Raw genomic sequence first — 27,633 nt, 5'->3', positions numbered from 1 at the left:
TTATTTTATCTCCGTGTCACACAGACAACTAGCTTTGCAGAAATATTGAACCGCCTGGTGACTGCATCCAGAACCATATATATATGCCTCACAATTATTGTATTCATCATAGTAGATGCAGGGGTTGGCTGGAAGGACAAAGCATGTTTATACAATATTATCTCAAAAATTCACCATCGCTGAAGAAAGAGATAAACTTCTCAAAGACATAAATGTAGTTCTCCACATCCCACACCCCCAATATCCCTGAAAATCACCAACCTTTCTCTGTATCTGAGTTTAGTTTTACTAGATTCCACATATAAGTGAGATCATATAGTAATGTCTTTTTATATCTGACTTAATTTGCTTAGAATTTGCCTTCAAGATCTGTCCATGTTGTCATAAATGATAAGATTTCCATTTATTTTACAGCTGAGCAGTATACATAGTACACACACACACACACACACACACACACCATTTTTTTCTCTATCCATTCATCTGTCAATGGACACTTAGGTTGCTTCCATGCCTTAGCTATTGTAAGTAATACTTCAATGAACAAAGAAGTGTAAATATCTTTTTGAGTTAATGTTTTTGTTTTCTTTCAGATAAATATCCAGAAATAGAATTGCTAGATCATATGATAAGTATACTTTTTAATATTTTCAGGAGCCTCCATGCCATTTCCCATAGTGACTGCACCCATTTACATTCCTTTTAACATCACACAAGGGTTTATGGGTTTTATTTTTTGCCACACCCTTGCCAACAGTTATTATCTCTTGTCTTTTTGCTGAGAGCCATTTTAACAGGTATGCGGTATATTCCTGCATTTCCCTGATGATCAGTGATGTTAAACACTTTTTCCCATGTATTTGTTGGCCATATGGATATCTTTTGAAAAATGTCAATTTAGTTCCTCTATCAATGTTTTAATTGGATTTTTTAAATTCAGCTTTCTAAGTTCTTTATATATTTTGGAGGTTAACTTCTTATCAAACATACAATTTGCAAGTCTTTTCTCCCATTCAGTAGGTTGTCTTTTCATTTTATTGATGGTTTTCCTTGCTGTGCAGAAGCTTTTTAGTTTGATGCAGTCCCACCTCTTTATTTTTGCTTTTGTTACTTTTGCTTTCAGTGTCAAGTCCAAACAATCATCACCAAGATTGATGTTAAGGAGTTTGCCTTCATGTTTTCTTCTAGGAGCTTTATGGTTTCAGGTCTTATTCAAATCTTTAATCCATTTGACTTGATTTTTGTGTGCAGTGTAGTACATGGGTCTTGTTTCATTCTTTTCTTACTATTCCCAGCACCATTTACTGAAAAGTCTATCTTTTCCCTTTGTAGTATTTGGCTTTTTTGGTCATTGACCATATATGGGTTGGTTTATTTCTGGGTTTTCCATTTTGTTGTATTCATCTCTGTGTCAGTTTTTATACTAATACTATACTGTTCTGATTACTATATGTAGCTTTGTAATATAGTTTAAAATCAGGGAGTGTGATACCACTAGCTTTATTCTTCTTTCTCAAGATTGCTTTGGCTAGTTGGAGTCTTTTGTGGTTCCATACAAGTTTTAGGATTATTTGTTCCAATTCTATGAAAAATACCATTGGAGGGTTATGTGGCTTAGTTGGTTATGTGATACATTTTGGCTCAGGTCATGATCTCATAGTTTGTGAGTTCGAGCCCCACATCCAGCTCTGTGCTGACAGTGTTGAGGAGCCTGCTTGGGATTCTCTCTCTTCCTCTCTGTGCCCCTTCCCCACCCTGCCCTGTGCTTATGTGTGTTCTCTCTCTCTCTCTTTCTCTCTCTCTCTCTCTCTCATTCTCTCTCTCAAAATAAATAAATAAACTTAAAAAAAATACCATTGGGATTTTGATAGGGATTGCACTGAATTTGTAGGTAGCTTTGGGTAGTATGAAAAAAATTTAAAAATATTAATTCTTCTAATCCATGAACATGGAATATATTTCCACTTATTTGTACCTTCCTCAATATTTTTCATCAATGTCTTAAAATTTTTAACATGTAGATCTTTCATCTCCTTGATTGTATTTATTCTTAGGTGTTTTATTCTTTTTGATGCAATTAAAACTAGTATTGTTTTCTTAAATCTCTTTTTCTGATAGTTTGTTGGTAATGTACTTAAAACAACTGATTTTTGTATATTGATTTTTTATTCTGCAATTTTACTGAATTCATTTATTAACCCCAACAGTTTTCTGGTGGAGTCTTTCCGGTTTTCTATATATACTGTCACGTCATCTGCAAATAGAGACGGTTTAACTTCCTCCTTTCTGATTTTAATTATTTGCATTTCTTTTCTTGCCTAATTACTCTGGTTAGGACTTCCAGTACTATGTTGAATTAAAGTGGTAAGAGTAATCATTCTTCTCTTATTCATGGTCTTATAGGAAAAACTTTCTACTTTTCACCACTGAGCAAGATAGTTTTTGTGGGCTTGTCATATCTGGCCTTTATAATGTTGAGGTATATCCTGTATATCCAACTTGAGAGTTTTTATCACAAAAGAATGTCAAATTTTGTCAAATACTTTTGGTACCTCTATGAGATGGCTATATGATTTTTATTCTTCATTTTTTGGTGTGGTATATCACTTTGTTTGATTTGTGGATGGTGAGCCATTCTTGTATCCATAGAATAAACTCTACTTAATTGGTGTATGATATTTTCAGTGTATTGTTGCAATTGCTTTGCTAACTTTTGTTGAGATATTTGCATGTATGTTCATCAGATATATTGTCCTATTTTTATTTTTTTACTACAGTGTCCTTGTCTGATAGTAGTATCATGGTAATGGTGGCCTCATAAAATGAGTTTGAAAGTGTTCCTTTATTTTTTATTTTTTGGAAGAGTTTCAGAAGTATTGGTATTAATTCTTTAAATGTTTGGTAGAATTCACTGGTAAAGACATCTGGTCTCTGGCTTTTCTTAGTTGGGAAGTTTTTTATTATTGATTCAATCTCTTTTCTAGTACTGTGTTCAGAGTTTCTACTTATTCGTAGAATATAATTATGTTCATAGAATACAATTATTCTATTATTCAACCTTGGTGAGATCATGTTTATTTATTCATAATTTAGTCTTTGTACATTGCATGCTTCTAGGAATTTATCCATTTCTTCAAATTAGTTGTTCAGTTTATTGCCATACAGTTGTTCATAGCATTCTTATGGCTTTTTGTGTGGTATCAGTTGTAATGTCTCTTCTTTAATTTCTAATTTTAATTACTTGAGTCCTCTATTTTCTTTTCTTTCTCCTCCTCCCCCTTCTTCTTCTCTCCCTCCCCCTCCCGCTCCCCCTCCTCCTCCTCCTCCTCCTCCTACTCCTTCTTCTTCTTCTTCTTCTTCTTCTTCTTCTTCTTCTTCTTCTTCTGCTCCTCCTCCTCCTTCTCCTTCTCCTCTTTGTAAGTGTGACAACGCTACAGATGTTTCTGTGTTATCTTTAATAAAACAACTCTTTTGTTGATACTTTCCATTGTCTTTTTAGTCTCTATTTTATTTATTTCCACCCTGATTTTTATTATTTTCTTCCTTCTACTAACTTTGAGCTTAGTTTGTTCTTTCTGTGGCTGAGGAATAAAGTGAAGTTGTTTTGAGCTATTTTTTAGCTGTTGTTAATATAGGTATTTATTGTTATGAATTTCCCTCTTAGAACCAACTGCTTTTACTGCTATTATATAATATACATTATATTAATTTATATAACTTCCTTATTTTATAACTGTGAATTTTGCTTTTATAAAATTTTTTGAATTACACTAAGCTGATTATACCTACATACCTAGGTCTTTATATTTTTAGGCTTATTTTCATCTCAGTGTGGCCCAATCTTAGATATGTATCTTTCTTCAATATTTCTCATCTTCTCCTGCATTTGTAGGTGAGCAAAGGGTTTAAGATATGCATCTTCTATGTCATAGATTTAATCTTCTTGAGTAATACTTTCTTTCTCTTATTCTCATTTTACTTCTATTATACTTTCTATACCATTATAGACATTGCTTTTATATTTTGGATTTAAAAAATGTACCCATTCACCCAACATAGATAATTAGTAGATATTTTATCTTTCTCAAACAACATTACTTTTCAGAAATGTGGTGTAAAAAGTCAAGTTGAAAGTGAGAGAAAAAGGAAGAAAGAGAAAGAATAAAGGAAAATGAGAAAAAGAATATCTATCTGTCTATCTATCTATCTATCTATCTATCTATCATCTATCTATCTATATTGAGAGAGAGGGAATTTGAGAAAGAGAAAGAGAATCCATTTTTCTTAATTTAAAAGTGAACAGGGGCACCTGTGTGGCTCAGTTAGTTAAGCATCTGACTCTTGGTTTCAGCTTAGGTCATGATCTCATGGTTTGTGAGTTCGAGCCCCATGTCAGACTCTGCTGACAGTGCAGAGCCTGCTTGGGATTCTCTCCCTCTCTCTGTCCCTCCCCTTCTCACACACTCTCTCTCTTTATATAAATTAACCAAAAAAAATAAAAGTGAACAGAATAACTTGGGCAGGTGTAGGAAAATAAGTCTTCTGGCCTTCCAAGTATGAAGTTAAAAGGTTTTTTTTTCTAGGTTAGTTATTTCTCTACAAACTTATTGAAGATTATTTTATCAACATTATCCTCAGGGATTAAGGAACTGTTTCCAGGAGGCTCTAGAAAAAGGAATTTAGCATCTAAAGGAACTTTTGTCATCTAATTGGACACCATTTAGTTAATACCACATTATAGGTATGGTTTATTTAAGAAATAAAAGGAAATAGGGCACCTGGGTGGCTCAGTTGGTTAAGTGGCCTACTTAGTCTCTGGTCATGATCTCATGATTCAAGAGTTCAAGCCCACATCAGGCTCTGTGCTAACAGCTAGAGCCTGGATCCTGTTTCAGATTCTCTGTCTTACTCTCTCTCTCTCTCTGCGCCTCCCCTTGCTCACACTCTGTCTCTCTGTCTCAAAAAAAGATAAATAGGCACTTAAAATTTTTAAAAAAAGAAAAGGAAGTATTTTAAGGGGATAGTGTGACCATCTTCTAATATCTTCTGATGTGTCAGTAGAAACATGAAAGAATAAGGATCACCCAGTATGAAATTACCTGCCCTAATAAGTGGCCAGTAGGTAGGGGAGTTATGGAGTGGCAAGAAAACTGAGAAAGTTGGTATCCTGAAAGAGTATCTCTAATTCCAAGGCTGCAATGAGAGAACCCAAATCTTTTTTATAGAACACAGAAAAATTTATACTTCTATTTACATTTTATCCAGGGTTCCCCTATTAGGGTCATTAACTTTAGGGTAGAAACTTGAGTTTAGGCCTAGACATTCTAATTTCCATTCTGATAGATGTAATCAATCATCTTCTTGATCACTCTGGGAGAGTGATCTTTGGGAATATTGACCTTTCCTGTGGGATGGTTCAGAAAAAAGTGATAGTAAGTGCAATATTGTCAAATGCTTAATTTTAAGGAAACATAGCTCCTGGGTCAACAGTCTACATTAAGCAAACTGAATGTAAAACTTACTGCAAAGTTTATTTTCACAGTCATTTGGACAGTCTGCACATGGAGTTCCCTCGTTATAAGGTTCATCATTTTTGTTAAGATCATTTCCCCTTAAAAACAGAATAAAGAAAAAAGCTGATGCAATAAAACTGATGTTTGAACAATGCATAGAAAAGTTTACTTAATTTTTATAATACACTTTGAAAACAATTTTTGAAAACCACTATTAGCTAATGATGATAATATTTAAGATTGGTTTAAGATTTCTAGATTTACAATGATGACAATTTATCTTTTTGAATGTATAACAGGAGGCTGTGGGGTCCCAATAATGTTTTTGAGACAACTTGCACCTATTTGGGCAGTCAAGTTCTGACAGGATTGGGATTTATGAACAGTCAAGTCTTAAAAAGCAGAAGAGCTTTAGAATCACTTATAATTGGTCATTTTTCTTTATTTATACTATAAGGACTTGGTAAATAGTCATGTACAAGGGGATGTTAAGAAAATTTTAAGTGAGTCTAATTGGAGATGTTCTAACTTCAACTTGCACAATGTCATGAGAAAGTTGATACATGTTATTGTCTTGTGTAGAAACACAGGGAGCTTTGGAAAAGATGAAAGTCCCTTAAAACGGCTAAATCTAAAGTGGCAGAGTTGGGGGAAGCAGTGTAGATGAGAATTTCTAGGTCTAAGCTAATATGAAATTCAGAGAAGACTGTCTTACTTGCAGATATCTAAGAAAATAACGTGGATGATAGCCGATTCTTACTTAATATGCTTGAAAAATAAAGTAACTGCTCAGCATTCTATTTGATATTCCATTTGATATCTGAATTGTGAGAATTTCACTTTATCCTCCCCCCTCGCCTTTTAAGTAAGCTTTATTCCCAATGTGGTGCTTGAACTTATGACCCTGAGGTCAAGAGTCTCATGCTCTACCAACTGAGCCAGCCAAGTACCCCTAAATTTCACTTTATTTTTATTTATTTATTTATTTATTTATTTATTTATTCATTTATTTATTTTTTTAAAGATTTTTATTTATTTCCAGGAGAGAGAGAGAAAGACAGCATGAGCAGGGGGAGGGTCAGAGAGAGAGGAGTCACAGACTGAAACAGGCTCCAGGCTCTGAGCTGGCAGTCAGCACAGAGCCCGACGCGGGGCTCGAACCCACTAACCGCGAGATCATGACCTAAGCGAAAGTCGGACGCTTAACCGACTAAGCCACCCAGGCGCCCTAAATTTCACTTTATAAAAGAAACTTATTATTCAATTCAGGAAGGGATTTTGTCAGACAGTTTGGACTAATATTTGCCATAGAAAGTTCTCCTACCTTAGCTCCGTATGTTTTACTTCTGTGCATTGTCAGAAGTTCCCTAGAGACCACCAGCCCCAGCAAAGATTTAGTACAATTAATGTGTTGTAGATGTAAAGAGATCTTACTGTCTTCAATACTAATTACATAGATAAAATCATAACAAATATTACCTACTGAAATCAAGAAATGATAAGACCATAAAATAACTCCTATAGAGCTATCATATGAATATCTCTATTAAATCTATATTGATATTGGATACCTCAGTTAGACTATGAATATGGTAGCATATTATCAGATAAATAATTTTTGCTGACTCATATTGAATATCTTTTATTTTACAATACAAATGGGGGATACCAGTTAAACATCATGTAAACAATATTTATGGTAAACTATTGGGGGAATATATCTAGTTTTGAACAATCTCTAATTTCTCATTATTACCACTGTAACCATACAGTTTGTCCCTGTGGGCTTCTGCAATCATTGTCTTAAACTGATCTTGCTCTATTACCACAGTTGATAGGGCAAAGGAGTCCACCTGCCCCTCACTGAAACAATCAGTTTATCTCTTGTAGGAATTGTTGCACTATGACAACATGTAAATTTAATTTCTTAAGAAAAGACATATACCAATAGTTAGACTAAGAAGCTAACCATGAGAACACTTCAATTTTTGTTTGTTCACTCTTGATATTCGACTATGATTCTGCCCTTGCATTCTAAATACACTCTTGAATTGCTGAAGTAATATTGTTTCTTTGCTTATGCTAATCAACAACACATAGCAAGACTATTGGTAATAGCTTTGAATTTGGATGTTCTATTAATGAGATATAAATTCATTTTAAAAATATGATATCAGGGCACCTAGGGGATTCAGTCAGTTAAGGATCTGACTCTTGATTTCAGCTCAGGTCCATGATCGCACATTTTGTGAGTCTGAGCCTGGTATCAGTCTCTGCACTGACAGTGAGGGGCCTATTTGGGATTCTTTCTCACTCCCTTTCCTTTTGCCCCCTCCCACTTGTGCTCTCTCTCTCTAATCCCTCCCCCCACCCCTAGTCTCTCTCAAAATAAGTAAATAAACTTTAAAATAAATATGATTGGGGCGCCTGGGTGGCTCAGTCAGTTAAGCGTCAGACTTCAGATCAGGTCATGATCTCATAGTTCCTGGGTTCGAGCCCCGTGTCGGGCTCTGTGCTGACAGCTCAGAGCCTGGAGCCTGGCTTGGATTCTGTATCTCCCTCTCTCTCTGATCCTCCCCTGCTCACACTGCCTCTCTCTCAGAAATAAATAAAACATTTAAAAAAATTAAAAAATAAGATAAAATAAATATGATATAAATAAAAATACATGTGTGGGTTGTGATGTATGTGTGTGATGGTTTAAGTATTGGCTAAATGACATTTTATCCCTAAAGTTCTGCTTAACTGAAATGAATATTTTAGTTTTCTTTTGTGATGTTTGAGAAAATGGATTATGTAAGGAGGATATATTTCTAAAGGCTATGTGAAACAAAGCTGTATAATACATACTCATGACAATAGTGACAAACATAGAGGTATTGAGTTGTCTTTCTTTGGTGGCATGATGATATTCCACAGCCAATGAGGTAAGAAGTGGCCCAAACAACCTGTAAAGATAAAGAGAGGTTTTTAATTAATAATTTGATGTTTTGCTAAATATTACAATATGAATATTGTTATTGATAGTTTAAAATAAACATGCTTGCTTTAAGGAAGCTTTGAACATGACTTATTAGGAAGTCATAGAAATGGAAACATTTCCATGTATCTGGATAACATACATATACATGCTCACTTAGTGACCATCTCCAATCCTGGCTCATTCCCTAATCAAATCTGTATGGAAAATCAGATAACATGATGAAGTCTGCTTGGTAGTTATATAAAAATAAAAGCATGGGACGAAATTTACTTAATTATCAGGAAAAAGGAATGGTGTAAAGTTATGAATTAACCTTTGAAGCAAAATGACTCAAGTTCAAATTCTATCTCTACCACTTCCTGGTTTTATGGAAGTTTACCAGTTTGAATTTTATCTTGAAATTTTTAAATTTGTAATATGAGATATAATAATACTATATTCTACATAATAGGTGTATAGTGGGAATTGAACAATAAAATTTTTAAGTGTTTGGAATAGGAAATATTAAGTTAGTATCTGAATATGATGAAACTATTGGTCTTGTGATATAAATAGTGGGTCTAGTCTACCTTTATCTGAAGGAAATAGAAGTTAGGAATTGATGTTACAAATTTGTCAGAGTTTTAGCTCTCTGAATGACCATTTTATTATTATCCTCTGATGGATAACGTAAACTATGTGAATAAGTAGTCTAATGTTATCACATTCTTGGATTTCTAACACATACCCTTTCTGTCCAAGGGTATCAATCTTAATATAAGAATGCTACTTGCTAACCTTTTATTTAGAATCTCTGCATTGCTACCCATAAGTGACTAAGTCCATGATTTTAAATAGGCAGATAGTCTTGAAAAAGCAGAACAAATCTGGAAGTCTTATACTTGCCAATACCACTACAAATAGTGATACTGGCATAACAATAGACAGATAAACCTATGAAATAAAATAGAGCCTCCAGATATAGATCTTCTGTTCTAGGATTTTCAACAAGGGTGCCAAGACCATTCAAGGAGGACAAATAAAGTGGGAAAAGCTGGATATACACTCACAAACAAATGAAGTTAGACTATACCTTACACCATATAAAAAACTAACTCAAAATGGATCAAGATGTAAGAGCCAAAATCACAAAAAACTCTTAGAAGGAAACATAAAGACAAAACCTCATGATATTGAATTTGGCAGTGATTTCTCAGCTGTGACACTAAGAGCACAGACAGAAGAGGAAAGAATAGATAAATCAGACTTTACCAAAATTAAAAACCTTTGTGCATTATAGGACACTATCATCATAGTGAAAAGGCAGTCAGTGTATTAGGAATTAATATTTGCAAATCATATACCTGATAAAGGATAGATACCTAGAATATATAAAGAACTCTTACAGCTCAGCAACAAAAGCCCAAACAACCAGATTTAACCCAGCACCTTTAATTAGAGACGAAATTTTTAAGGAATTAATTTACAAGTTGTAAGTGTGGAACCATGATCTGATAGGATTTGTGTCCTTACAAGAAAAGGCACTAGAGTGCTAGCTTTGTTTATTGTTCTCTCTCTCTCTCTCTCTCTCTCTCTCTCTCTCAGCATAAGCAGAAGAAAGGAAAGGAAATCCATGCAAGGACATAGTGAAGACGGGAAGAGAGCTCTCACAGAAACGTACTAGGCTGCAGAAGTTGACAGACTTCCAGCCTCCAGAACTCTGAGAAAATAGTTTCTGTTATTTAATCCATCCAGCCTGTCATATTTTGTAAGGGCAGCCCAAGCAGACCAATACAGTGTGGATGTGAGAAACCAGAAATTTCATTGTTGCTGGGCATGTGAAATAATGCAGTTGTTATGGAAGACAGTAGGCCAGTTCCTCAAACAATCATAGAATTACCATATTATCCAGCAACTCCACTTCTGAGTACATACTCAAAAGAATTGATATATGGACAGATACTTGCCACTCCAATGTTCATAGTAGTATTATTTTCAACAACCAAAATGTGGAAACAACCTCAATACCCATCAGCGGATGAATGGATAAAAAACAGGAAGTAAGCAGAGATGATGAAATATTATTCAGCCTTAAAAAGGAATAAGATTTTGAGACATGCTACAACATGGATGAACATCAAATGAGGAGATAATGCTCAGTGAAATAAGGCAGACACAAAAGGACAAAATTTGTATGAATCTAGTCATATGAGGTACCTTGAGTAATCAAATCCATAGGTACATAAAGTAGAATGGAGATTGCCAGAGGCTGGGGAGGGGGGAAGTGGGAAGTTGCTGTTTAGAGGGTGCAGAGTTTTAGTTTGGGAAGATGAAAAGTTCTGAAATTGTATGGTGGTGATTGCTGCCTAACAATTTGAATGCAGTTGATGCTGCTGAACATTAATGTTTCTAATTTAAAAGTGACTAAAATGGAAAATTTTATAAATGTATACAGATATATGCAATATAAATAATTATTATATGTTATATATGTATGTATACATAATGATAAGTGTGTATAAAATAATATTATATATGTATATATACATATAATTTTTCCACAATAAAAATAAACAAGAAAGAAGAGGATTCTCTTATTGTAAGGTACTATTATTTTTGTTTCCTACAAATATTAGAAATGTAATTTATAAGTTACATTGACATTTTATGATTTTGTTAATTTCCAGAAAATCAATTGTATTAAAATGGAGACTAAGCAGTTAAGCAGCTTCTCCAAGCCACCTAGCTATTGAGGGAATCACGTTTCCTTGTGTTCCAAATGACAACAGGAACTCAGTGGGTCAAATGTAAGTTTGAAGAAAAGGGTAGAATGATTTTCTCAGTCACCTGTATTCCATACATGTTTATAGTCATTTAAGCAATGTGTATATTTGCAAGTCTGTAGGTTACCTGAGTATAATGCTCAACCGTTATGACATCATCCGTTGAAGTCCATTCTCAATAGTTAAAATATTTAGATTCATTGTACCAGGTTTCAATTACATTTGACCATGAGATAGGATAAGGTGTCAAATGCATATTTTCTCCACAAAAAGTATCTGAAAGGGAGAAAAAAGTCTGTGTCATACTCTTTGAAACTCAGAAATCTAAGAACACTTTCCTTACTTCCATTTTACAAATGTTTCTCTTATCATCCAAGCAAGGTCTTATAAAAGAAAGCAGACTCAGCTGTATCACTGCTGGCAATCATCTTTCCCACCGATGAGTGAATTTGTGGTACTTAGGTTTGGTGAGAAGTTGACAGTAGGCGATGATGTGTAAGCTTGGAGATCAGCTCGACATTTCAGTCTCCAAGCTGATGGAGAGGGGTGAAACCAATCCAAGAAGCCTATGGGTTGGAACAGGGCCAATGACTTGCAAACAGCTACCCACAGGTATTCATTATGCAAGGACCATGGAATAAACATTTGCTCATTTAGTCATCTACTTGTGATGTGGGTTCTTGATCAAACATGGTATTCAGGAGTTATCTATCTTTCTCTGAGACTCATATTGTTAATTCACAGGTCAACAATATTAGGCAAAGATGCCAATAATCTGTAAATATGAAAGTTTCTGTTATGCCCAGATCGCAAGAACCCCAAAGACCACCAAGGAGCCTCCAATGCAAGCACACAAGGGTCTTTATTCAAGCTCGAGCAGGGACATGGAGACATGTACCTACTTGTAATTCGCCTCATAAGTGCATTGCTCTTTCTTAATTCACACTGCGTTGACAACATTCTGGCATTTTGTGCTGCTTCCTCACTCCAATCCTACAGTGGAAGAGTAAAATATGAGTGCTTGACCTTATTGGCATTTCCATGATAATATTTTAGTTTATTGTTTCTAGAAATTCAAGGCTAGCAATATCCTCAACTGTGCAAGCTAACAATTTAGACAATGTTATTAAATGTTCTGGTTAGTAAAGGACAACAAAACTTTCAGCTTACTACTTTAGTCCTTGAATTTACAAAATCAAAATTTGGTAGTAATGCTCAGATGTAGCATTTCTCTCTCAGAAGTATGAGAGTTTAAGTAAATGCTTTCGGTAAAACAGATCAGGTTTAGAATTCCATTCTCTTCTTTTTAAGTTTATTTATTTTTGAGAGAGAGAGAAAAAGAGAGAGAATGCAAGCAAAGGAGGAGCAGGGAGAAAGAGGGAGACACGGAATCTGAAACAGGCTTCAGATTCTGAGCTGTCAGCGCAGAGCCTGACACAGTACTCAAACCCATGAACCAAGAGTTCATGACCTGAGCTGAAGTCAGACACCTAACTAGCTGAGCCACCCAGGCGCCCCTCCATTCTGTTATTTATTAGTAGTTTTGTCTCAGAAACATTATTTAACTCTTTGAACCTGCTTCTTCCTCTCATTCTTGTGACTCTCATTCTTGCCTAATAGCTTGTTCTAAAGGTTTATTATAATAATTCATGCAATACAATTGTGATATGACAAATCTTGTGTTATGTGCTCAGTAAATAAATGATGGCTATGTACACTGTCACACATTTCCATCTAAAATGACAAAAGATAATAAAAATAGTAGCTAATACTACATGCCAGGATCTGTTACCAATTCTGTATGTATATTCTCTTCTTTTGGCTCATGGCAACTCTACAAAGGAAGCACTATTATTATCTCTGTTTTACAAATGGGGAAAATGAGGCATAGAGATGTTGCATAATTTCTCAGGATGACACAATCAATAAGGAACCAACAAAAGAAGTAGGATACAGGTTATCTATATTCAGAGTGTGTGCTCTTAACTCTTAATGTGTGTCCACTGTGCTGAGTTGAAGCATTTTGTCAGGTGCATCTCCATGTAAGTGGAAAGGCAGAAAGTCTATATCACCAGTAAGTAATAGGACTCTGTGACAAACATTTTCCCTCACACTCTTTGATCCTCACACAGTGTACATTCACTTTAAAGACTGTGTCAATATCTTCATGCAACACATTATCAAGCAAAGTTGTAGACTTTATTTTGTAATATAGGCTTTGACATAAATCATTCACTTACTCTTTAGAAGCAATTTTGGGCGACACCTGACAGAATTTCAATATTTTTCCTGGTGGCAAAGAAGTTTAACTGTGTGTGCTTCCATCTGTGTTAGTTTCATAGAATTGCCTTTCAGGTTGAGGGAATTTACTACATCCTGAGATGAATTAAGTAACTCATTAGGCTCCAAGTAAAAACACAGTTTTGTAGGCTTTGATTGTTTCATGCAACAAAAGTTGTATTTTAGTAGTGGATACATTTTAACTGAGGGAGCAGAGATGGCACAACACATCCCATTAAGTCACAGGATCTCCTGGCAGAGGGAATATCATCATTGCATGAACTAGTAATCTTGCCTACTATGATCAGGTTACCAAGTGGTTAGGACTAGAACTTATCTGGCTAATTTACAATGAGTCACTTGCTGTGCATGCTGTGATGCACTAGCAGGTCGTTTTCTGTACTAAAGTACTTATTTCTTTGTAAGCTGGGAGTCCCGTCCACTGACAGCTCTCTTGGCTGTCCTTTCGAAAAATTGTCCTCATCCAGGAGCAAAACCACTTCCCTGAAGTAGTTCATACCCAACAACTGGTAGATGGGGGCACTTGTAAATACCAGGCCACCTCCCTCCAACTCAGGACAACTCAGAAGGGCTGTCCTAGCTGTACAGCTTCCTGAAGAATTAGCTGAAACCTCTGTCATGACATTGTCACAACCCAGCTCTCCTATATGCCCAATGCTGTTTCTCTCTCTACCTCCTTAGGTAGGTGCCATTCTGGAGATTGTTCTCCAACAAACCTCCAGCATGCTAATATTCCTCTGAGTATGCTTATCTTGTCGTATATCTATCTGAAACATTCATTACATACAGTGTGTGGTTCAGACCTCTTTGCAGAATCTCTCTAGGATATTACCTATGATTAATGTCAGTAAGATACTCCTTTTGGACGGAGGCACCTGGGTGGCTCAGTTGGTCAAGTGTCTGACTCTTGATTTCACCTGAGGTCATGATCTCACAGTTCATGGGTTTGAGCCCTGCATTGGGCTCTCTGCTGATAGCACAGAACCTGCTTGGAATTCTCTCTCTTCTCTGTCTGCGTCTCCCTGCTCATACTCGCTCTCTCTCTCTCTCTCTCTCTCCCTCTCTCTCTCTCATTCTCTCTTTCTCAAAATAAACTTAAAAAAAGTTACTCCTTTTTGGGTGATAGATCTATGACTTAAAATCACAAGTAGTTATGGTTGTTGCACCAAAGCTATGTCCTTAATACCTGATTCCATTTAATTAGTTTCTAACCTTATGTATGAAAGCTTTTCCTTTTAGGAAAACCTTTGCCTGGCAGTTGTGACTGGCTCTTCAGCCCTGCTATAACTCTATCAGTTCCTTTCCATCCATGCCCTATGCATTGTTTATGGAACAAATCAACTCCCATATTCCCTTTAAAATATGATTCAGTTTGGGGCACCCAGGTGATTCAGTCCATTATGTGTCCAACTCTAGATTTTGGCTCGGGTCATGATCTTGCAGTTCTTATGTTCGAGCCCTGTATTGGGATCTATGCTGGCAGTGTGGAGCCTACTTGAGATTTTCTCTCTCCCTCTCTCTCTGACCTTCCCCTGTGCTCTCCCTCTCTCACAAAATAAATAAACTTGAAAAAATGAGTTAATGTAATAAGCCTCTAAAAGAGTGCCTGTCAACAGTAAGCCCAATAGACATGTCAGCTACAACACTCACAATGCATGACTGCCTATGGTAGCTACTGGTTCTTACTGTTTTGTTTGAATAACACTCTCGATTATAAAATGACCAAGAGATGAATTTCAAACTCATTTTTTAATTCACTTATTTTCCAACCTTTGTCTTTTGCATGAGAAAGTTTTCCTTTAGAATCACCCTCCAGGGGCTCATGGGGGGCTTGGTCAGTTGAGCATCCAACCTTGGCTCAGGTTATGATCTCACAGTTCGTGGGTTCGAGCCCTGTCTCGGGCTCAGAGCCTGGAGCCTGTGTCTCCCTTGTCTCCCTCTCTCTCTGCCCCTCCCCCACTTGTGCTTTGTCTCTCTCTGTCTCAAAAATAAATAAACGATTTAAAAAAAATTAAAAAGAAAAAAGAATCACCCTCCAGGGCCTGCACTGTTTCTAACCCTTGTACTTTAGGCCTGTCCAGGGCTAAAGGAACCAGGATAAGATTGCCCAAAAGCCAGAGGGACATCTCTAGGAGATAACGAACACAAGGCGAATCACCTGGTACATCTGAGACTGCTCCCAATTTGATTTGTTTTATAGCACCTAATCTGCTCACACAGCAGGTTTATAGTGCAAAGACAATTTGTCTTCTCTTTTAAGGGATGCAAGGGAACTGGGAAATCGATTTGTCTGTATTTGTTTATCTGGCAGCACCCCCTGACTTAGAACCTGGACATCTTGAGTCTCAGGTGAGGGTCTAGCCTCTGAGCTGCTGCCCAAGGAAGAGTTAGGAAACGCCTCTCTCCCTTACAGCTCACTATGCAGATGATCCTGGCTGGCAGCGTCAGCTTCAGCTGGGAGCTTGTAGTTGTCTCTACCCCAGGCTTCCCCACACCAGGATCTCAGACAGCAGAGCCCAGGAATCTGTGCTTTACCGAGGTCTTCAAGTAATTCTTAGAACACCCAAGTTTATGAAGCACTATTCCTGGGTATATTATGAATAGAGCTAGACTGTCTAAGTTGGAATAGATGCTCTGTCATTTAATAACTGTATGATTGTGGGAAAGGGCACCTGGGTGCCCAACTTCAGTTGGTTAAGTGTCTGACTCTTGATCTTGGCTCAGATAATGATCTCATGGTTTGTGAGTTCGAGCTCCCCATGAGGCTCCATGCTGACAATGTGGAGCCTGCTTGGGATTCTCTCTCTCTCTCTCTCTGTCTCTCTCTCTCTCTCTCTTTCTCTCTCTGCCCTACCCACACATGCTCTCTTTCTCAAAATAAATAACTAAACATTGAAAAACAAACAGGGATGCCTGTATGGCTCAGTGGATTAAGCGTCTGACTTAGGTTCAGGTCACGATCTCATGGTTCCTGAGTTTAAGCCCCTGGTTGGGCTCTGGGCTGACAGCTCAGAATCTGTAGCCTGCTTCCAATCGTGTCTTCCTCTCCTTCTGCCCTTCCCCTACTCATGCTCTGTCTTTATCTGTTAAAAATAAATAAACATTAAAAATTTTTAAATAAAAAAGAAACAAACAAAAAATAACTGATTTGAGGAAAGTTACTTACCTCCTCTGTGCCTCTGTTTCTTTTGCTGCTAGGTCAAAGTTTTGCATGGAAAGACCAAACTTTTAGTATATTGAAGATGAATAGAACTTAAATAAAAACCAAGTAAACACTATTACTATGACTGACAACACTGTAGCTGCTGTTTAATTAATCTTACCATCTTCAGCATGTTGCTGGCTGATGGAATTACCCCTCTCCTGAGGCTGTTATGTACAGTAACGATTTCTTCTTGGACAGTTGCCAATTCAGTGAGGAGTGTGTTGTACGGAACTGGAGCAGGTTTTGCCTGTTACCAGAAAGCTATTAGTTAGTGTCACTTCTATGTGTAATCGTCTTGTATACCATGCCAGTATATCACTGGCAGACCTATACCAATACGAATTTGTGGTTTATTCAATATAAATAAAGCACGATCTACAGCATTTAAAAACGTACACTAGCTCAGGAGATTAGTTTCCATTTCTGGTTCTGTGGGTTTCTGAATGTCATCTGACATTATATAAATCTATAGCATAATGCTCTGAATGTTCTGTGATTCCTTTTTTTTTTTTCCATTTTATGATTGGTACTTCGGGCCATGTTTAATCACCTTTTATCAAGCAATATGAACCACAGTGAAAGGTATCTTGACATCACACCTTTACTGACTGACTTCCCTTCCTTGGCTCCTTCCCCACCCCGTTTACTGTAAATGTATTCTTTGTTTCCCAAATAAGCCACTTGCACTTGAATATAATCTTAAGGATGTGTCTAATCTAAGAGTTTCATTATTGAATACAAATCCTCCAGTGTCTTCAACTCAGATTCTACATTTTTATCTAATGCATATGAAAAAAGCATTAATATTTACATCTGTATGTGTACATATAAAATAGAATGCAAATGAGCTACAATTTAGAATTCCTGACTGTTCTTTTAATCTGTTTACCTTTTATCCTTCGGCTAAGAAGAAAACTAAATGGACTTAGTATTTTGTGTTAGCATTAGGGCACCAGGGAGGCTTAGTCAGTTAAGCCTTTAGCTCCTGATGTAGCTCAGGTCATGACTGATCTCACGGTTTTTGGGATTGAGGATGGTGTCTGGCTCTGTGCTGACAGCATGGGGCCTGTTTGGGATTCTCTCTCTTCCCCTCTCTCTACCACTCTACCCCACTCATGCACTCTCTCTTTCTCTCTCTCTCAAAATAAATAAATAAACTTGTTTTTTAAATTAAAATAATATTTTAGGTGAGTATTAACTGCTATAAAGAATATATAAAGTGTGTTATGCTATACTATACTATGCTATACTATAAACACGATACTATAAACACTATAAAGTGTGTTATGTATCACATGCACTCATATCTTTTGTTTAAAAAAGTGGCAAAATCTATGTACTATAATTTGGATAATATCTATTTATTCCTCAGCTACCACAGGGCTATCAACAGAGTCTCTCAATGGATGAGACCCAACACCATACCATACTCTAATAGAGTAGTTATTGTCATGTGCTTTATGCCAACATAAAATGGGTGTTGGGAAAAGGCAAAGATATGGAATCTGGAAGGCGCCTCTAGAGACTGTCCCCTGTGGACATCCTTTGCTCAAAAACACATTCGTGTGGTGCTATTTTCCTTTATACTACAGGTGGCTCTGGTCTACACTGCAGGAGAGGTGGGGAACCCCCCTGAATCCCTTTACCATTTCCAGGACAAAACTTTCCTTGCTCCTCTGAACTCTGCTCCACTGAAACTCATGACATAATGCTCCACCACCTCAACACTGGACATTTGCTCTCCTGTGACAGTTTTCCTGTTACTTCCTCTCATTTGCAGAAATTGGGTCTCCCAAAACAAATTCATCCTGTCCACCCCAATTTCCGCAGTCAGCTCAAGGGACTTCAGCATTCACATGGATGACTTCAACCACCTGATATCTCAGGCCCCTTGAATTCTTCCTCCTCTTGAACTTCTCCTCCAAGTGTCTTTAATCTTCACCATGATGATCACAATCTATATCTCATAATCACTCCCAAATCACCTGGTCAAACTTTACCCTGCCTGATAAGGAGGGCCTGGTCTTCCAGGTGCTAAGGTCAATCACTCTGTTTTCAACATACCCTAGTCATCTAGCTCATTCTTCATTTTCTCTATTTCTCCTCTCTTGAATTTTCTTTCTTTTCTATTCATGTAGTCCTATTTCAACAACTCTCTTGCTAAAATATCAAATCCTCTGCCTGCCTATCACCATTTAGGAACACCCCCCACTTTGGATAGGACCAAAAATTTCTCTGCCTGCATGGAGTCAGATGAGCAATGGCAGAAAAATATCCCACAAAATGACAGATATTGGTATCATCGCAAACCAGGATGTCTAATCTCAAATTGTTCGTTAATTTTTCTCATCAATTCTACTAAGTTACCTGGTTAACTCACTTTGTCTTGTTCCATAATGTTATTGTAGAACTTGTGCCCAACCCCTCAATGACATTTACTTATCTCAGTAGATTGTGATACATCCTAGTTTCCGCAGTAAAGAGATGGTATCTAATGACAGCTATTTTAGCTTCTCTTGGGCAGTCTACCTGCCTGGATCTGCTCTCATCCTTCCCCCTTATACTTTGTGGTACTACTGAATAGGTCATTCTTTCTTCTTCTTGTTGTTTTTTAACTATTTTATTGAGGTATAAATGACATGTAACAGCTTGTACACGTTTAATGTATGCAACTCAAAAGAGTTTGGTTAAGTATACCATTGTGAAACCATCAAGACCATAAATAAACAAAAAAACAAAGACCGTACATAACAATCACCTCTCAAGGTTTCTGCCTGCCCACTTTATTATAACTATTATCATCATTTTGTATCTATTGTAAAAACATGTAATGTAAGACTTACCCTCCTGGCAAATTTAAAACTGGATATCCACATGCAAAAGAATGAAATTAGATCCTTATGTTATACCATACATAAAAATCAACTCAAGATGGATTAAAGATTTAAGTGAGACCTGATATCATAAAACTCCTGGAACAAAACATAGTATAAATTTCTTTGACATTGGTCTTGGCAAGCAGAGACAATAAAAGAAAAAAAATAAACAAGTGAGATTATATCAAGTTAAAAAGCTTCTGCACAGCAAAGGAAACAATAAACAAAATGAAAAGGAAACTTAATGAGTGGGAGAAAATATTTAAGCTATATACCTGACAAGGGGTTAATATCCAAAATATATAAGAAACTCATATACCCAATAGCAAAACTAAAACCAATAACCTGATTTAAAAATACACAAAGGACCTAAACATTTTTTTCCCAAAAAAGACTTATAAATAGCCAATGGGGTATATGAAAATGTACTTAATCTCATTAATCATCGGAGATATAAAGATCATTCTTCAAATCTCACATTACTCATTATCTTTCAACCATTCTTTTGTCTTGGTCCTTCCCACTGGCATTTACTCATGATCATGTTGCTTGTAACTTAAACAAATAAACTTTACATTTATTCCACTTATCCACTCAACTGCTGTACTTTTTGCTTTCCTTCCTTCCTTATCACAATTTCTGAAAATGTTGCCTATACTGGCTGTCTGTAATTTCCCACCCTCCAGTAATATAGTATGCATTCACCCTTCCCCTATTTATTCCACTAAAACAAAGGCTCTATACTAGAAGTAATATACCCTGTCTCAAGCCCCTCTTCCTTTCCCAGGCATTAAACAATGTCTGGAGAAATTTCTGGTTGTCATGACTGGGTTGGGGTGAGTACTCTGCCATTTTGTAGGTAGAGGTCAGTGATATTGCTGATTTTCCTGAAAGGCTCAGGACAGACTTCCCTAACAAAGAATTATTCCATACAAAATGCCAGTAATTCTGAAGTCGAGATAATTTGTTTTGAAACAACTCCTATTAAGGTCACCAACAAGCTTAATTTGTAAGTTCAATATTCTTTTAATGTCTTCATTCTACTTGATCTATTGGCGGCTAACTCCTCTGACTAAGCTCTCAGTGTAGAAATAGTCTTTTGCTCCCTATAAGGGATGGCACATTCTCTTCATTTATCTCCTACCTCTCAGACTTCCCTTTCCTCACCCGGACTGATTATGGCTACAGCCTGGCCTCGTACTGGGCTCCCAGCCTCCAAATACACCCCATCACCTCTACACTCTCCTTCCAACTCCTCTATCCAGTCTTTCACAATCCATTCCCCAGGCATCCACCAGAGTAAATATTTCATAACACTAACACAATGGAATCTCTTTCTTGTTAAGTCATTCAACAATTTTTTAGAATGAAAAACAAAATCTTTTACAAAGCTTTTGAAGATCTTGCTGACTTCTCAGCCTCTATTTAAGACATAATTCCCTACATTTTATCTGCTTTGTTCTCAGTGATTTTCTTTCAATTATTGTAATGTGTCAGGTTCTGTTCTGCTTCAGAATATTTGTCCAAACCTGTCTTGTTGTTCGTATTCCCTTTTGGCTTGCTCTACTAAGTGATGCCAGTTTACTCTTCAGATCTCAGGTCTACCATGGCCTCATTATAAAAGAAGTCTCTAATTACCTCAGGCCAGATCAAATCTCCTTCTTACCTGATCACAATTCCCTGTACTTTTCCTTAAAAGATCTTTTTGTGTAACATCTAATAGATTCTCACAGAAAACTTTATATCTCAGTAAAAAATCATTTCTGCCCAAGTAGATGTCTACTATCTCAATAAACTCTAACAGTGAAGGGGAGTTTAAAGTAAGATTCAAGCCTGGTAGTTAGTCTATTTGGTCTCTACTTAGAATCTAAAAAGAGAATATATCATACTGTTTATTTGTGCTGGCAGAGAACAATTTGTTATTTACTTCAACTAGGCTTAATGTTTAATTTTTATGTAATGAATTTGTGTTTGGGGCTTAATTTGTTTTATGTTGTTGTTTTCATTTAAAATTCTTAAGCCTTGGAGCACCTGGGTTGCTCAGTCAATTAAGCATCTTAGTCTTGATTTTGACTCAGGTCATGATCTCACTGTTGGTGAGTTTGAGTCAGGCTCTGCACTGTCAGGGTAGAACTTGCTTGGGATTCTCTCTCTCCTTGTCTCCTGTCCCTCCCCTATGCTCTCTCTCTGTCACTCTGTCTCTCAAAATAAATAAATAAACCTAAAAAGTTTCTTAAGCCTTAATTTTCTGAGCAAATTTTCTGTAAAATTACATGCAAATATTCTAATAATTATCTATCAAATGTATACATGTTGTTTTATCAATGCTTTCAATCCTTTCATATTTTTCCTTTGTATTCTTGGTCACTAAATGGACTAGGTCCTGGTTCCCTTGGCGGTAAGGGGTTCTACTTACCTACTTTTTGATCTGGGCTTTTAACTGTGATGCTGATTCCTTCTTTCACATGGCAGCCTGGGCCAGGTGGTCTCCTAGAACATGACCTAAATGACCTCGTGACCTAGACTAGACCAACCTAGGATAACTATGTTTTAAAGGCAAAGGTAGCTTTCTTGCTGCCTTTCTTTCTTCCCTCTGATGGAGGCTGTGCTTAGGTTTTCCATACTTTGAAGTGTGAAGATCCCCCCTCCACACTGGGAAGGTAAAATGAGAAGATAATCAAAGAGAAGGAAGGAGAACTCTTCTTTAAATTCTACTTCCAACTTACTGGAGCATTACTGAGTATTAGACAAGAACTCTGCCTGGTTTCTCTTTGTGGAGGAGGTGTAAATAATAAGACCCAAATCAGCACCCCAATAGTATGATGTTTATACGTTTTTTCATTTATAAAATTAAATGCTTTCCACTCTTGACTTCTATCTAGTACATGAAATGATAAAAATCACTCATATGTGTGCTCATCATAAAAATATTTTGGGTATGTTACAAAATGTAATTTTTAAAATATCATTGAGGCTAGAGATACATATTATTGGGTGATCATAAAATACCAAGGTCTTATTCTTTATACCGTTGAATGTTTTGTTTTGATTTTGTAATTGTTGAAGTTATTGTCTTTAATAACTAGTAAGATGCATACCTTATATATTGACTCCATTGCTTATAGTCCCTCACACTTCTCTCCTTGATGTTCACACTTTTCATTTTATGTTTAATTTTGATGTGTTTAATTTCTGTTGTAGTCACAAATCAGATAGTTCAATTGGATATTGAAATACTTTTCCTGGGTTAAAAAACTCCAAACAATATTTTTTCCCATTTAGTCATAGAAATGCATGGGTAAGTTATATGCTCTACATTCTCAGAGGGGTTCTAAATGAAATTGGCATGAGCCCATGGAACCAAACTGCTTAGGTTTACTTTCAGTCTCTGCCACTTCCCTGGTCACATGATTTCACCTCCTTATGCTTTTGTTCTTTTCCCTGCAATATGAAATTAAGAATGGTACTTGCCCATTAGAGCCTATGGTGAGACAGAGGTGAGTAATGGGCGTAGCATCCTCACATCAAAGTCTATTACAAAATGAGTTCTTCAGGAGGAGCTCTTATTACTGGAAAGTAATTATGAAACAGATAATCCTCACATACTCTTATAATGAAAATAGGCAGGAAACCAGCAGCGGCAGCCAAATACAAGAAGTGTTTCATTGTCATCCCTGAAAAGAAAACATAAATTTAGGTTATTGTCAACTCCTGGAATAATGTGTTATAATAAGCCTTTTTTTTCAAACCACTTATGCAATATATTTGCATTTTCTGCAGAAAGAGACCTGTAGGATCAGAAAGAGTTGAATATGTTAGTCACTGGACCCAACAGAGGAGAACAGAATTGTGATTTGAAGCATGATAGATTTGATGTCTTAATCCCCTGAACCTTTGAATATATTCCATTATATGACAAAAGTGAATTAAGGTAGCAGATGGAATTCAAATTGCTAATCAGCTGACTTTAAAGTAAGGAGATTATCCTGGACTATCTTTGTGAGCTTATTAGGGAACTTAAATGTGGAAGAGGGTATCCATGTCAGTGATGGATCATGAGAAAGACTGGACCCACCCATTACTAACTTTGACTACAGAAGAGACCATGAACTAAAGAATGTGGGCAACTTCTGGATGTAAGAAGAGGCACGGAAATGGATTCTCCCTTGGTGCTTCTTCATCGAATCTTCATTTAGCCTGCCCGATGAGACCCATTTGGACTTTTGACTTCCAGAACTATAAGATAATAAATTTCCATTGTTTTGAGACATTAAATTGATAATAATTTGTTACAGTAGCAATAGGAATATAATATAAAAATACAACAAGATTATATTTGAATTCTCTATTGCCCATAGAGAAGAGATGTGATCATAATGCTAGCAATTTATATATATGACTTAAAAATATTCTGTGTATATGATCACTCTGCTGAGAATGGTCAGGCAAATCAGAGCTAATATACCCTTTCCTTTGTTTCTATTTGATAAGGTAGCTGACTCTGGGTTGTTAAATTTATTAAATATAGGTTATTAAATTTGGTTAGCACCTTCTTTTAATAATCTTCCAGCCTTATTTCTGAATCTATCTTGCTGGGTTGAAAGCAGAAAAGGCTAGGAGTTTAGTTCTCATTTCAAAGAAAACTTTCAAAGAACAGATTAAATGAGTTGGGCAGAATTATGCACCTGATTTGATTGGCCATTGCTTTCAACCTTCTACCCCCCATTGCCAAACATGATATGAGGGGAATTCTGTAAATAACCTTTTATATAATCTTTAGAAAATCCAGTAAGACATATTCCCCTTGAGTCAACTGAAGAAAAAAATAAACAGCTTCTGCAATATAATAGGTTGCTATTTATACATTATATGTATACATTAATATATATACATTATATGCATTAATATTTGTACACACCCACACTGAAGTGGTATTATTCAAGTTGCTCCCCATTGTGAAGCTGTCTATAACTTCTGTTGTTGCATTTTCTGAGGGGGATTTTGGGGTGTTGGTGTGTATGCTTGTGATCTTAATTGCTATGATGTTGTCTTGAGTATACACTAAGATGTACCCTAATTATACCACAAAAACACTATTATAAAAGGTTTAGGAAATTTTAAAAAATTACCTGATTCATACCAATCAAACAACTGTGATTAACAATTTACATTTTGTCTTTCAAATATTTTTTCCTTATATACAAATTTAGTACTTAGATTTCCTCATAAACAAATAATTTATATAAAATATTGTATCCTATTTTCCCCAGAATTTCAATTCATATACTGTATTTTATTATTATTGTTACTATTATTATTACTTACGTATATTTTAACATAAGCACCAAGCTACTTTTAGGATTTTTGTTCATGAGTAACCATAGGATTTGTGCTCCAAAATTGAAATCAATTGAAATCTTTGGGATTATATTTTAAGAGGACATAAATCTAATTTTATTTCTAAGTGTACCTGATATATAATTGTGTTTAATAAATATTTAATAAATAAATAAATTTTTGTATAGTTGAAGTAATTGGCTAATTCACACACACATGCCCGTACATACACACACACACACACACACACAATCTGTCAATTCACTATAGTGAGATACAATAAAACTCATACAGATCCTGGAGTTAAAATACTAGCATTTTATCCTAGGTTCTCCTATTATCTATGATGCTGGCAAATATACAAATTTTCTGCAAATCAACTTTTTTTTGTTTAGAATGAAATTCAATATGCTGGAGATGCAGATGGCATATCAGGGCTATATAACACAACCAGCTCTTTAGAGTTTAATTACTAATTTTTTTCCAGAATGCTGCAATCTGCTTAATGGGCTTCAGAATCCAAGTTTAAAAACATATCACATTTTAGAAATGGATTCTAATTAATTTTGATAGAAGGACTTTGAAAACATACAGTATTACCCATATTATTGTAAATGCGTAAATACCACCTGGATATTTTACATACAAATATAATATATTTCTTCTGTCATAGATAGGTGAAAAAAATCATTGTTATGTGATGTAAGATGCATCAGGAACTTGATTCAATACTGTGCAATGATGATTTAATGCCAGGATTTGTACCTCATGCAAGAATTGAAAGCAATCACAAGATAACTGTCCTGACTCCTGAGAGTGATTATAACACGATTAGTGTCAATGGGGATTATGGTTATTTTAGCATTTTGGCTCCTCCAAAAAACTTTGATTTTTTTCTTTAGCATGTAATTTATTAATAACTAGCTAAAGCTCCTTGGTGGCCCGGTGTTGAAAATCTTTTATTTATTGAAGTATAACTGACATACAATATTATATTGGTTTCAAGTGTACAACATAGTGATTTGACATTTGTATACATTGTAAAATGATCACTACAATAGTCTAGTTACCATCTGTCATCTTACAAACTTAACACAATATTCTTAAATATATTCCCTATGCTTTATTTTCCAAGAATTCATTTTATAGCTGGAAATTTTTACTTCTTAATCCTTTCACTCATTTCACCCTCCCAACCTGCCCCTCACCACCTCCCTTCTGGCAACCACCTATCTGCTCTCTGTATCTATGACTCTAAAACTGTATCTGTTTTTAGATTTTACATAAAAGTGAAATAACGTGGTATTTGTTCCTCTTTGACTAAGTTTATTTGGCATAGTTAAGGGCAAACTAAGTGCAAACAAAGTAAAGGCAACTGAGCTGGAGGTAAGTGCTAAAATACAACCGTCAGATCCTTGAGCCCAGGTGTCGGCTTGAAGTTTATGAATAGGTAAAATGTGCACACTCAACTCTTCAGAGGACAGAGGCAACGAGGAAAATAGGAGGGTACCTTTATTTAAGAGTCAAACATACACTTGGAGCAACTGAATCAAAACATGAAGGTAAAGGTTAATCCTCAGGCATTGGTAATACATTAAGCATTTTCAAATAAGGATTGAATCCGGGTAATTATGAAAGTATCTCTGTTATCCAAGGATTATTATGAAGTACAGATTTTGGGGTCTGGGTTAGTCCTCAGTGATAGGGTTCAAGGGTCAAGCTAAAGGCTGGAAACAGCAGACAATAGGCAGAGATTTGAGCAAACAGGGAATCCTGCTGAAGTAATCCCGTATAAAGGTTAGAGGTTAGAATTGGAGAGCAGTTCTAACTCAGAGGTAGAGTAGAGGTTGTAGGGGTGGAAAAGTAAGTGAATCCAGGGTGAGAGAGTCTGGGGACCCAGAGTGAGTCATATTCACTAGATTCATCCCTGGGTCTGGATTAGTGCTAAACCTCCAGAATAGTCTAAATGATTCCCCATTGCCTGGATAGCTGCAAACCTAGGAACCAAGTAGGTTGTATTAACCAAGGAATCATATTCCAGAAATATTACCTCACTGTTTTCAGTGTCTGAACCTACTTAGTACAATTATTTCATATGCAATAGACAGCTTTAAGCCAAAACTCTTAAAATATTTTCAAATAATAATACCAGAAGACGGATACACTGATTAGCTAAATTATTTTCCTTATATTTCAGTTTTCCTAGCGGAAAATGAGCAGAACATGGATATTTGCAAGTTAATATTTAGCAGAAGGAAAAGACTGAGGAGAATTGATTATAGCTCTCTAGGACATCCTTGGGAATACATTCTCACGTATTAATTTGGTTAGACCATGACCTTCCCAGAAAGCATTTACACAAAGAATCCCTTCCTTGCCTGAACTAAAGACATCAGAAGAATAAACTCTGTAAAGGAATATATCATCAATCTTTTTTTATCTTTTTTGCCTCTGAATTTGCCAATTAAAAAAAATTACTAAGGTAAAAATGACTTTTAGTAAAGTACATAAATTTTAAGTATACAGATTGATAAATTTGTAAATATGTATGTACCTGTGTAACCACTACCAAAACCAACAAGTATAATAGTTCTGGAGCACAGGAGGATCATTCATTCCCCCTTTAGGTCAGTAAGTCCCAAGAATAAAAAACATT

The 27,633-nt window shown here is 36.0% G+C and overlaps 1 protein-coding gene across 1 annotated transcript; it reads right to left on the bottom strand.

The window, feature by feature from the left end:
• CRISP1 (cysteine rich secretory protein 1) lies at window positions 1–23,312 on the bottom strand. The gene is given in 7 exon segments (XM_039225348.1): window positions 1–128; window positions 5,523–5,611; window positions 8,364–8,461; window positions 11,386–11,534; window positions 12,161–12,251; window positions 16,883–17,011; window positions 23,247–23,312. Coding segments are annotated over 7 exon segments (750 nt in total).
• Between the last annotated feature and the right edge of the window lie 4,321 nt (window positions 23,313–27,633).

The sequence above is a fragment of the Hyaena hyaena genome, unplaced genomic scaffold (assembly GCF_003009895.1).
Source record: "Hyaena hyaena isolate Hyena2069 unplaced genomic scaffold, ASM300989v1 scaffold_2064, whole genome shotgun sequence".
NCBI lineage: Eukaryota > Metazoa > Chordata > Mammalia > Carnivora > Hyaenidae > Hyaena > Hyaena hyaena.
Note: the sequence above shows the minus strand (reverse complement) of the source record. Positions and strands in the feature narration are given on the sequence as shown.